Source organism: Schistocerca nitens, chromosome 5 (genome assembly GCF_023898315.1).
Source record: "Schistocerca nitens isolate TAMUIC-IGC-003100 chromosome 5, iqSchNite1.1, whole genome shotgun sequence".
Taxonomy (NCBI): Eukaryota; Metazoa; Arthropoda; class Insecta; order Orthoptera; family Acrididae; genus Schistocerca; species Schistocerca nitens.
Window position 1 is genome coordinate 443930046 of NC_064618.1, and position 12717 is coordinate 443942762.

General features: G+C 38.3%; 1 protein-coding gene across 1 annotated transcript in view; it reads left to right on the forward strand.

The window, feature by feature from the left end:
* Nucleotides 1–2756: 2756 nt before the first annotated feature.
* LOC126260131 (alpha-aminoadipic semialdehyde dehydrogenase-like) overlaps nt 2757–12717 on the forward strand; it is a 138521-nt gene continuing 128560 nt past the window's right edge. Inside the window, exon 1 of the mRNA XM_049957376.1 lies at nt 2757–2998. Within this exon, the coding sequence (XP_049813333.1) occupies nt 2834–2998 (165 nt within the window). The 5' untranslated portion in view covers nt 2757–2833. The remainder of the gene's footprint in view (nt 2999–12717) is intronic.

The following is a 12717-nucleotide window of genomic DNA, read 5'->3' on the forward strand; positions in this document are numbered from 1 at the left end:
TAAATAAGGTAGTATCATTTGCATATATATAATCTTGAATGACACATTTCCGTTCTAAACATTTTTAGAAAATTACAGCTACATTACTGTTTATTTTCTTAGGTAGAGAGAGTGAGATTCATGACCAGAAATAACACAAAAACAAAAAATGATGAGCAATAATAAAATAATACAATTAAACAATAAGAACACACACGTCAATAAAAACACCAGTGACATGAATGAACCAATCCCAACCTCATCTTCCCCAACCAAAATGTGAAAAAAGCGCCCATCCCTACCCTCTTGCACGTCACTTAAAAAGAAACAAAACATAAAATGCTCTGCCACCTATTCCCATTTATCTTACAAGCTAGGGTCTACACATTTTGCCCATTAACCTCATTACTCCCTGAAAAATACCGTTACCCTCTGGAACACTTTTCCACAAACAGGTCTTCTCAAGATGTACCTGCAATGCAAAATACCCCTCTTGCCCCTCCCAGTTGCAAATTTGATGCTCCCCTCCATTCGCTCAGTTATATTAATACAGGCCCCAGTCTCATAATCCTTAAATTCAACATTGTGGTTCATGATGAGGTGATTACAGCCCCTACTGCCCAATCCCTTATGTGAAGCAGAACCGTCTAAGATAATTGTAAGCCCTTCTGCTACATGTCCATCTATCAGTGAAGTTAATCCATTTTTACTGCAATTATAAACAACCTGACATACAACATCATCACAATCCCCACACGAAATAACAGCCTGAAAAACCAAAAGACCAACAACTTTATAACATGTTCCAGTCATCATCTTAACAGAGCAAGAATTGTCCACTTCCACAATTAGACCAAGTTCCCCTCTGCTCAGTGGTTCACTAGATTTAATGAATTCATATCTTTCATATGTTTATTTATTAGCTGTTCAGCATGTTTACCATGCAATTGGCTTCGTCAAAATACATTTATGTATTTCATAAAAAGTATAGTTGTTACTTATTTTTACATTTTACATTATGCATACATATACATACATCTTTTTAGTAGTTAGTAATTTGTACATTTTACTCACATCATCATTTTCATATACATAAATACATATAAATACACAAACTTCTTACTAATCAGACAATTTCAGCAATAATCATTATACATTCAAGAATTAATTATAGGGTTTTACACATTTAGTTAATGATAGTTACATTATTTCATTGTTCATACATTCCTTTCAAATTACTTCCAAGGTATTCTTCAATTGAGTAATATAATTTATTTTTGAGCTATGTGTCTAATAGCTCCTTAAGTGTAAAGTGAGTGAGGGTTTTAACCGATTGTGGCAGTTTATTATATAACTTTAGACTTGAGTGTTTGTGACTGTTGTGTGTCAGTGACAGCCAAGAATATGGTATTTCAAGCATGCAGTTGTTTCGAGTGTTGTGCAAATGTAAATTCATTCTCTGTGTAAATTGTTGTATATTTTCTTTTACGTATATTGAGGAGTTATACATACTGAGACTTGGGAGTGTCATTCTGCTTAATATACTGAAGTGCTGCTTACAGCTTTCTCTTGGACCCAATCCTTGTAAACATCTAATTGCTTCTCTCTCTCTCTCTCTCTCTCTCTCTCTCTCTCTCTCTCTTTTTTTTTTTTTTTTTTTTTTTTTTTTTTTTTTTTTTTTTTTCCTATTTGAATACACAGTTTGTGCCTGGTGAATTACCTCATAACAGAATCCCATCTTGTAGCTGTGACTGAAAGAATGCATAGTACCAAAGCATCAATAAACTTTTACTGACAAAATATCTTAGTTTATACAGCAGGCATATTATGTGTGCAAGTTTTCCTGTCAGATAGTTTATATGGTCATCCCATGAGAGCCTTTGGTCTATTTTTAGTCCCAGTAGTTTGACACTGTGATTCTCTGCTTTCCGTACCTTCAGATTAAAATAAATTTCCTCTGTTTTTGTGTAGTTTATACGTAACTCGTTAGCAATACACCACACCTTACATATTTCAAAAAGTTCATTATTTTTGTTTACCACCTCTCATCTGTACCATGAACCTTTCTCAGAATGAAAACCAATCAATTACTGTTTATTCAGAAACATGAGTTTCATGCTTGACATATTTAATGAAGGACTGGTAACACAACTATTCTATAAAGACTGAGTCTCAACTTTTCCAACCATGTACCACCCCTGATAGGCTGGCATAAATTATCCCAGTGGCACCTCCACATGTAGCCATCAGAAGAACATTGAGCAAAACCTTCACCAATCTCATGTAATTATTTGGGTGACATTTATAGTACTCCCCAACAAGGATATTCAAGAACAATTGATCTCACCCATTAGTGTCGTACAGTTTATACCAGTAGAAAAAACAGATATTTTGACATTATAAAAATTAAATTAATAAATTATTTAATATTAATGTGAGATTTTTGTCCAGGAATTCCTGAAAGTTGCTAAAGCAGTAAACTTGGCTTTGCAGTTTTTTCAGGTTTGTAAATATGCTTAGGTCTTTACTTGTGTAACAGTGGCAGTTAGCCATCTTTCACAAAGCTCCCATATTTGTATAGGGCTGTTTTGGATTTCACAAGATTCTGATTTTTGTTTCAATATTTGTGAGTGGATGTGCTACACTGTGAGGGTCACTGAATAACATGCTGGATCTGTCTTGAAGACAGCTCTGTTTTAAGCCTGCAGTATTTTCATACATTATCTTATCTAATTTGCTGTTTGTGAGTTGCTTGGTAGTAACTGCTGTGACCTCTGTGAACAGTTGTCTGAGGTGTTACAACTCAGTCTGTTAGAGGTACGTGGTCTGGACAGGAGACACAGCTTCAGGCAGTATGAGGACTTTTAAGAACATGTTTATCAATCTCATTCAAGTTCGACATATGATGTCAAAACCAAAATTTCTTATTGAAGAATCTTCATATTCATTCCTACAAGACCTAGGTTTACAGAAAATAAACCCAGGAGTTTACAATGGAAAGTGGACTGCTAGTGGGGAGGTAACGTATGAGTGTCTTTGATGACTTCTTCAGCATCCTATAATACTAGAACAGTCAAATGGTGGTTACAAAATTGTGGAAGTTTTTTTATCAGCATTTCTATATTTTTTTGGGGGTGTTGAAACAAAATTTGTGCTGCTGCCGTATAGGAAGTTGGCCTCAAAATGTAAAATGCAAATAATTTCAAAATTATTGTCCTTTTTGTGGTGTTTTACTTATATCTCAAAAACTATGCATTTTTCAAGGACGAACACTCTATACAGAATTAAAGCAGACAAAGTTTCCTACAAGATTCAGTAGCAAGTCTGGTTTTCTGACAAGTGGCATCAGCCTAGAGCATGATGAAAAGCAGTGATTTTTTTAGCCCTTTTATGAAAATATCAAAAATGTTACTTCCACCCCCTACAATTATAAAAATATACATGTTATAAACAAAAAATCCTACAACACATCTGTAACATTCAGTTTTCTCTTAAGGGGGAGGGAGAAAAGTAAAAATTCCAAAAATATCTTCTGCATTCTACAGCCAAACAGCACCTCCCCTCTGTTTATCTTGCATGAGTGCTATACTTTCAGTGTATTATGCCTTAAAGAAGTTATTTTGAATGGATTAATGACAAAACATGTTTAATTAAAAAATAACAAATTATATTTACAATGTATTAAGTACATGACTCTGAATAGAAAGATGAAAATGAAATCTGTATGTAGCAATGAACATGTCATGAAGTAAGTGAATGTTGAGCCCAGTATTGGGTCATCACTTCACGTAGTTTCTCCATCTGGAAAAGAAAGAAGGCATTTAATGATAGAGTATATATGCAAAACACAGATACAGGGTGTTTCAAAAATGACCGGTATATTTGAAACGGGAATACGAACTAAACGAGGAGCGATAGAAATACACCGTTTGTTGCAATATGCTTGGGACAACAGTACATTTTCAGGCAGACAAACTTTCGAAATTACAGTAGTTACAATTGTCAACAACAGATGGCGCTGCAGTCTGGGAAACTCTATAGTACGATATTTTCCACATATCCACCAAGCGTAGCAATAATATGGCGTAGTCTCTGAATGAAATTACCCGAAACCTTTGACAACGTGTCTGGCGGAATGGCTTCACATGCAGATGAGATGTACTGCTTCAGCTGTTCAATTGTTTCTGGATTTTGGCGGTACACCTGGTCTTTCAAGTGTCCCCACAGAAAGAAGTCACAGGGGTTCATGTCTGGTGAATAGGGAGGCCAATCCACGCCGCCTCCTGTATGTTTCGGATAGCCCAAAGCAATCACACGATCATCAAAATATTCATTCAGGAAATTAAAGACGTAGGCCGTGCGATGTGGCCGGGCACCATCTTGCATAAACCACGAGGTGTTCGCAGTGTCGTCTAAGGCAGTTCGTACCGCCACAAATTCACGAAGAATGTCCAGATAGCGTGATGCAGTAATCGTTTCGGATCTGAAAAATGGGACAATGATTCCTTTGGAAGAAATGGCGGCCCAGACCAGTACTTTTTGAGGATGCAGGGACGATGGGACTGCAACATGGGGCTTTTCGGTTCCCCATATGCGCCAGTTCTGTTTATTGACAAAGCCGTCCAGGTAAAAATAAGCTTCGTCAGTAAACCAAATGCTGCCCACATGCATATTGCCGTCATCAATCCTGTGCACTATATTGTTAGCGAATGTCTCTCGTGCAGCAATGGTAGCGGTGCTGAGGGGTTGCCTCGTTTGAATTTTGTATGGATAGAGGTGTAAACTCTGGCGCATGAGACGATACGTGGACGTTTGGGTCATTTGGACCGCAGCTGCAACACGGCGAATGGAAACCCGAGGCCGCTGTTGGATCACCTGCTGCACTAGCTGCGCGTTGCTCTCTGTGGTTGCCGTACGCGGTCGCCCTACCTTTCCAGCACGTTCATCCGTCACGTTCCCAGTCTGTTGAAATTTTGCAAACAGATCCTTTATTGTATCGCTTTTTGGTCCTTTGGTTACATTAAACCTCCATTGAAAACTTCGTCTTGTTGCAACAACACTGTGTTCTAGGCGGTGGAATTCCAACACCAGAAAAATCCTCTGTGCTAAGGAATAAACCATGTTGTCCACAGCACACTTGCACGTTGTGAACAGCACACGCTTACAGCAGAAAGACAACGTACAGAATGGCGCACTCACAGACTGCGTTGTCTTCTATATCTTTCACATCACTTGCAGCGCCATCTGTTGTTGAAAATTGTAACTACTGTAATTTCGAAAGGTGGTCCGCCTGAAAATGTACTGTTGTCCCAAGCATATTGCAACAAACGGTGTATTTCTATCGCTGCTCGTTTAGTTTTTATTGCCGTTTCAAATATACCGGTCATTTTTGAAACACCCTGTACATTCCACAGTGAACCATTGATGTATGAAGAAATACCTGTAATGTTGTCTCCATTTATCTGTTGGTGGCGTAGGAAATGTTGTGAAGGGTTTTGGGCAATGGAAGGTCCATACAAAGTGTCAAGCTATGGAGAGTACAAGCTGAACAGTGCTGTTGCTGTTCTCCACTGAGGAACTTGGAGCTGAATGATTTATGTTATGACAGAGAGAAATTGCTTAGTGAAGATGCAGAATCCATTGCATGAATTAATACCTTCTGTCACCTCAGCTACAATGGGCTCATCCAGGCTATCTTTATCTTCTATATCAAAATTGTCATCAGTGTTAGAGCGTGAACCTTCACATTGTTGGCACATTTTCATGAAGAAGAGCCCACTGACACTGGCAGTCTGTCTTGTATTTGCAAGATATAGGCTGCAGAAGCCTTTCAGAAGCTGGAGGTTTCAGAGTGGTAATGGTAGGCAAAGCATTTTTGCAGCTTCCGCCTCCACTGCTCTGGATCCAAGTAGTTTCTGATCCATTGCTGCATCTGATAGAAAACTCTGGAGGTGTGTGGGAGACCTGCAGCTTCAGTGGGAGGTATGGCTGCTGTGTCTGCTGATGCCTTGTAGGTCGATGTCATATACTGCTTATACCTCCGTCTTGTTGAGTATTGTGGTTGGATGGCTACCACCATAAAAGGCAATCCAGAATTTCTAACCAACAGCTGTTATTTCCTTTGGATGGGTTGAAGGATCAGAGCAACTAATAACACATAATTTGAGGTTCGGGTTTTCAGAGAGGTCTTGAGAAATTTAACCTTATCTTGGTTAAATAATGATGTAAAGTCTCAACTACTCACTGTGGAGGAAGAGCATGTGGTTGGCAACACTCTTCTCCAATGCACTTACCAGATGGTAGATGGGATTAAGGGTTGTACCTCTTCCTGGCTAATGGAAATACACGTTGGGGAAGTTTGGAGACCCATCATTATGAGCAGAAGATCAATATCTTCTCCCAGAATTGTGAACCTCCTGTAAGCTGAAGTCAGGTATTATGTCATCTGTACCAAAAGTATGTCTACATCATCAGCTGCCTGCTTGGGTGTGATTCCACTTTCATTGCATTTTTCATCATCATTGTGATTAACTATCCCTGGTTTTTCCACTCAACAGAAAATATATTTGTGAAACTTTTGGTGTCATGCTTTTGCTAAATTGTATCTCCACAGACGGCGTTTTGGTCAACCCCCTCAAGCACTCCATGGGCATGGTAGTCTTCTGACTATCAAGGGTACCCATCAAACACATTTGTCACGCTTGATTGTACTTACTTCATACAAAATGGATATATGAGTCAAAAATTTGTTTGAAGGTATGCCCATATGACCACATGAATCTGTGCAATAAGAAACCCCCATCAGTCACATATACTGTACTACAAGGATCCAGAGCAATGGAGGTGGAAATTGACAGAAAATGGGTTGGCTGCTATTACCACACTGAAACTCTCTCAAGAGGGTTCTTCAGGTTATATCTTGTAAAAGCACCTGTTGAGGTGACAGAAGGTATTTGATATTTTGCAGAATTCTGTATCTTTACTAATCAGTTTTTATCTCCCTTAACATTAATCATTCAGTTATCATTTTCTCAGGTGAAGAACAGTAACAACTCACATTTCAGCCATGACCTTCCACAGCCTCTGATGCTTTGAGTGGACCTTCCACTGCTCATCAGGAAATCAAATCTGAGTAGTGCATTTTGTAGGATATTGTGTGTGGTTTAATTCTGTATGGAGTGGTTACCTTTGAAAAACATAATTTTTGAGATATTAGTGAAAAACTGGAAAAAGCATAAAGGTTTTGAGATCTTTTGCATTTTTTGTTTTGAAGTTGACCTTCTACAAGACAGCAAACATAAAATTTGGTTTCAGCACCACAGAAAACCTTTACAGCCATTAAAAACAAAACTTCTACAATTTTGATATGAAAATGGCTGTTCTGAATACTAATAATAGAAATGCCATTCAAAGCATCATCTTCAAAAAACACTGCTGCACTTGCCATTGTAAAGTTTCTGTGAGACAGAAACATCCAGATATTTTTATGAGTTGATAGATACAAATTGTGACTTACTGATTTTACTGTCATGAGATACATGTGTTTTTATTTTGTGAAGTGTATCATTTTACATTTATGAACATTTAAAGAAAATTGACAATCTCTGCAAAACTCTGAAACATTATCAAAATCTGTCTGGATATTTGTGCAGCTAGTTTCAGACACTCCTTCATTATAGATAAGGTCATTAATATACAACATGGACAGCAAGTGTCCCAACACACGAGCACACCTGAAGTTACTTCTGAAGCTGCTGGTGACTCTCTATCCGAGATAACTTGCTGCATCCTCTGTAATAAAAAACTCCTCAGTCCAGTAACAAATTTTTCAAAGCCTGTACGATTATACTTTTGCCTTAATCCATGGCTTCCAGGGTGTCATGTGAGATAGAGTGAATTGCATTTCACATAATTGATGTATTCAGAATGCATGCTCGTTACTGTGGAAAAGGTCATTGTGTTCAAGATGGCTCATTGTGTTTGATCTCAGAAGGTGTTCCAAGATCCTACAGCAAAAGGATGTCAAGGATTCTGGATGGTAGTTTTCTGGATCACTTCTGCTACCCTTCTTGTAAACATGTGTAATCTGTGCTTTCTTCCAACAACTGGGCACAGTTTTTTGTTAGAGGGTTCTATGCTGTCCCATCATTAACAAAGAGACTTATTCAGCCAAAAATTTGCTATAGCATCTGGTAGTGACTGCATCAGACCCTGGAGATTTACACTACTGGCCCTTAAAATTGCTACACCAAGAAAAAATGCCAATGATAAACAGGTATTCATTGGACAGATATGTTATACTAGAACTGACAGGTGATTACATTTTCATGCAATTTGGGTGCATAGATTCTGAGAAATCAGTACCCAGAACAACCGTCTCTGGCCGTAATAACGGCCTTGACACGCCTGGGTCAAACAGAGCTTGGATGGCGTTTACAGGTACAGCTGCCCATGCAGCTTCAATGTGATACCACAGTTCATCAAGAGTAGTGACTGGCATACTGTGATGAGCCAGTTGCTCAGCCACCATTGACCAGACATTTTCAATTGGTGAGAGATCTGGAGAATGTGCTGGCCAGGGCAGCATTCGAACATTTTCTCTATCCAGAAAGGCCTGTACAGGACCTGCAACTTGCGGTCTTGCATTATCCGGCTGAAATGTAGGGTTTCACAGGAATCAAATGAAGGGTAGAGCCAAGGGTTGTAACACATCTCAAATGTAACGTCCACTGGTCAAAGTGCCATCAATGTGAACAAGAGGTGACAGAGACATGTAACCAATGGCACCCCATACCATCACGCCAGGTGCTACGCCAGTATGGTGATGACGAATACACGCTTCCAATGTGCGTTCACCCTGAAGTCGCCAAACATGGATGCGACCATCATGATGCTGTAAACAGAACCTGGATTCATCCGAAAAAATTATGTTTTGCCATTCGTGCACCCAGGTTTGTCACTGAGTACACCGTCCCAGGTACTCCTCTCTGAGATGCAGTGTCAAGGGTAACTGCAGCCACGATCTCCGAGCTGATAGTCCATGCTGCTGCAAATGTCATCAATCTGTTTGTTCAGATGGTTGTTGTCTTGCATACGTCCCCATCTATTGACTCAGGGATCAAGACGTGGCTGCACGATCCATTACAGCCATGCAGATAAGATGCCTGTCATGCTGACTGCTAGTGATACGAGGTCGTTGGGATGCAGCACGGTGTTCCGTATTACCCTCCTGAACTCACGGATTCCATATTTTACTAACAGTCATTGGATCTCGACCAACGCGAAATGCTGAGTCACACAGATAGGCACAACAAAAAGACTGTTTAGAAAATGAGTTTTCAGCCAACAAGGCCTTTGTCAGAGATAGAACACACACACAAACACAAACACAAACACACACACACACACACACACACACACGTGTGCGTGCAAGTGCTACTCACATACACATGACTGCAGTCTCTGGCTGCTGGGACCATACATATTCACATGCCCACCTCTGTAGCCAAGGTTGATATCCACATGTGTGTGCTGTGGCACTCAACTCAGAGGTAAGCTGGTACAAATCCTGATGGTAGATGAAATTTCCACTGTCAATATTTGGCCAGCAAGGTCCAGCAGCCAGTGACTATGGTCATCGGTGTGTGAGTTGCATTTGCGTGTGTGTGTGTGTGTGTGTGTGTGTGTGTGAGAGAGAGAGAGAGAGAGAGAGAGAGAGAGAGAGAGAGAGTTCTATCTCCAATGAAGGCCTTGTTATCCAAAAGTTCATTTTCTGAAAGTGTTTTTGTTCTTCCTATGTGTGACTCAGCATCTCTGCATCTCATTTTCATAATATTGTCACATTATATCCAGAATTTTCCATTGTTGAACTTTTTACTCTTATTACACATATAAAAAATAAATATATGAACAGTTAAATATTAATGAATTACCTTTACATAGTGATACAGTCCTTTACTAAAAAGCTTCATGGGAACTAACTGAGATATGGATGGCTTTGAAATATGGAATAAATTGACAAGTCTTTGACAGAAATCTCCCACTGCCCAAAATGAAGAATAAAAGCACTTTTAGTTCACAGGAATTGATTTTCTGAAACTGCCTTTCTTCGAAACAACAGCTCCAGTAATATTCATTAGCACTTCAAAATCAGATATCAGCATACTAACCACCAAAGATGACTGTGTCTTTTTCTTTGTCTGCTTATTTCATCAAGCATTAATAATGCAGCACCACATATCACTAATTATTCCTCATCACTTGTCATGGTGCAGCTCTCCATGTGAGCACACCAAGTGAAATGTTTGCTGCCAGTTCAGCGTAGCAGACACTGCAAATACGTAATATGTAGAAATGTTTGTTGCTAGTGTACTGTCTCCACAAACCAAGTTGACACTTGGCACAGTGTGTGGTGGGAGTGACCACAAAAGCATTTCCTGTTTAAGGCCTGGCCATCAGTCACCATGCTGAGTCTCAACATGGTTGGACAGTAGATGGGGATGTGAACAACAAACATTGTTGCCAACATGTTGCTGACTCTGGTGAAGCAATGTTGGAAACAATATTGTGAAGAGAAACATGTCTTTAAACTCAGTGTAAACATGGCATAATATGCAGAAATGTTTGTCACTAGTGTACTATCCACACAAAGTAAGTTGACACTTGGCACAGTGGCTGATCGGAACAAGCATAAAGGCATTTTCCATTTATGGTCACTCTCATCAGCCATTGTGGCAAGTATCAACTTGGTTTGTATGTACAGTAAGCAGCAATGTCAGCAATGAACATTGTTGCCAACATGTTGCTGACTTAGATGGAACAATGTTGAAAACAATGCAATGAACAGAAACATGTTTTAAAGACATTGTGAAGGTGGCTTTAATAATACTTGAAGGTTCATACAGACAAAATGAAATGCATCATTATCATTGGTGGATGAAAACGTATTATAGAAGAACTGGCAGGAGAAACTTGCTGTTGTTTATTAACTGCACTTGGATATTAACTGTCGATACTCAATTTCTGGAAAATATGGTAGCACTGTTTGTTTCAAAAAACAAATTTCAGTAATGCAATTATTATCAGTCAAAGACTTGCCATTACTCTTTGATTTTTTGGCAATGAGAGATTCATTCCAGAGCCTTGGAAATTTATTTCGTATTATGAAGCAAGCTATACCTCGAATAGTACCTGAAGTTTATGGAACACTAGTGGAAGTCCTGAAGGATTGTGTAAAGGTAAGTACCATAAATGAAAAACATAATTAAATATACATATTATCAAATTTTTATTCATTTGATGTCACACAGATCATCAAAAATTAGTTTCTCAGTAGTGTCATCAGTTTTGAAATTGCTTACAAATGTGACTTAATTTTTTTCTGAAAAAATCCTAATAAAACAAACAGAAACAGAACATGAAACATCTCTTTACAGCAGATGATGATGATGAAATGCAGAATGTAAACATACAATAACACTGTACACTGGTGTCTTGTGGTAGCTGCCCTGAAACTTTGTTTCCATTGATCTGTACTGACACTGCTGTTCCTGTGTTTTGGAACATGTTTCCAAATGGTGTCCACAAGTAGAAGTCTGGAACATTTATGAAGCTAAGTGTGTACACAATGATCTTTAAGTGCAACATAGAGTGGATACTTTAGAGAACAGCTGGATAATTGATCTTCTGGACGAAGTGGGAATATTTATCCATGGGCAAAAGTGGAAAAAGGAGATCCTATATGAAATTACAGAGTTCACGAACTCTCATTTCTTCATGTTGTTCAGTTCAATACTATTATAATAGTAAATACTTAAAAATTAAGAATATTTATGAGTCTGTGCTCCAGAAATATCTTTTAAATTCATTAAAATAATGTTTATCTGTGATTAAAAACATCAGATTGTCACAGTCTCTCTATTGTAATATAATATCAAAACCAACACCCAGACATGACAGCAAGATAAGCAGAAAAGCTGATCCACATGCAATGATCTATCTGCACAAATGTCTGAGCATGCAATATATTCCCACAAACGCCATGCATTCATACAAAAATATTCTGCTGGCCGACATCTGCCAGTCAGTGAGAGAACTTTCAGCAGCAAGCAATTACCCCACTCTGAAAGGATATTTCAGATTTAAAATTTTTAATATCGGTATCTGAACAAGCATTGAGTGTAATAATACCTAACACTTTAAAAACTGTATGTGCATCCTGGAGATGGATTTCATGAATACGAGTCACATATGTCAGTTATGTAATATATCGATTGTGACAGACAGCATTTTAACATTTTTAGTTGTGCTTTGAAGTGCATGTATTCCAACAAAATATAGGGCTGATAAGTGAGGTAACTTTTACTTTGCTTCTAATGTGCAAATCAACCCAAGGGTACTCTTCCATTTGACTGACTTTGAATAAGTTCTAGTGTACAGCAAACTGAGACACATATTTTTTTATACATGCCCACACAGCCATTAAGGGGGTGAAACACCCTCTTGAAAATAATGAGTTTAATATTTCTGAATGAATGTTGCTGAAACGGAAATAAATATATATAAAAAAAACTTCAAATAAAAGCTCTATTGTTTTTAATGTACGTTACAACAGTGCAACCATATTTGTCAAAAAGTCATCTTTTTGAAACCCCTCTCTCCCACTATTTTGTTTTCCATTTTGACCATTGACTAATAGTAAAATGTGTATCATTGTTAATACAAAATTAAATTACATAT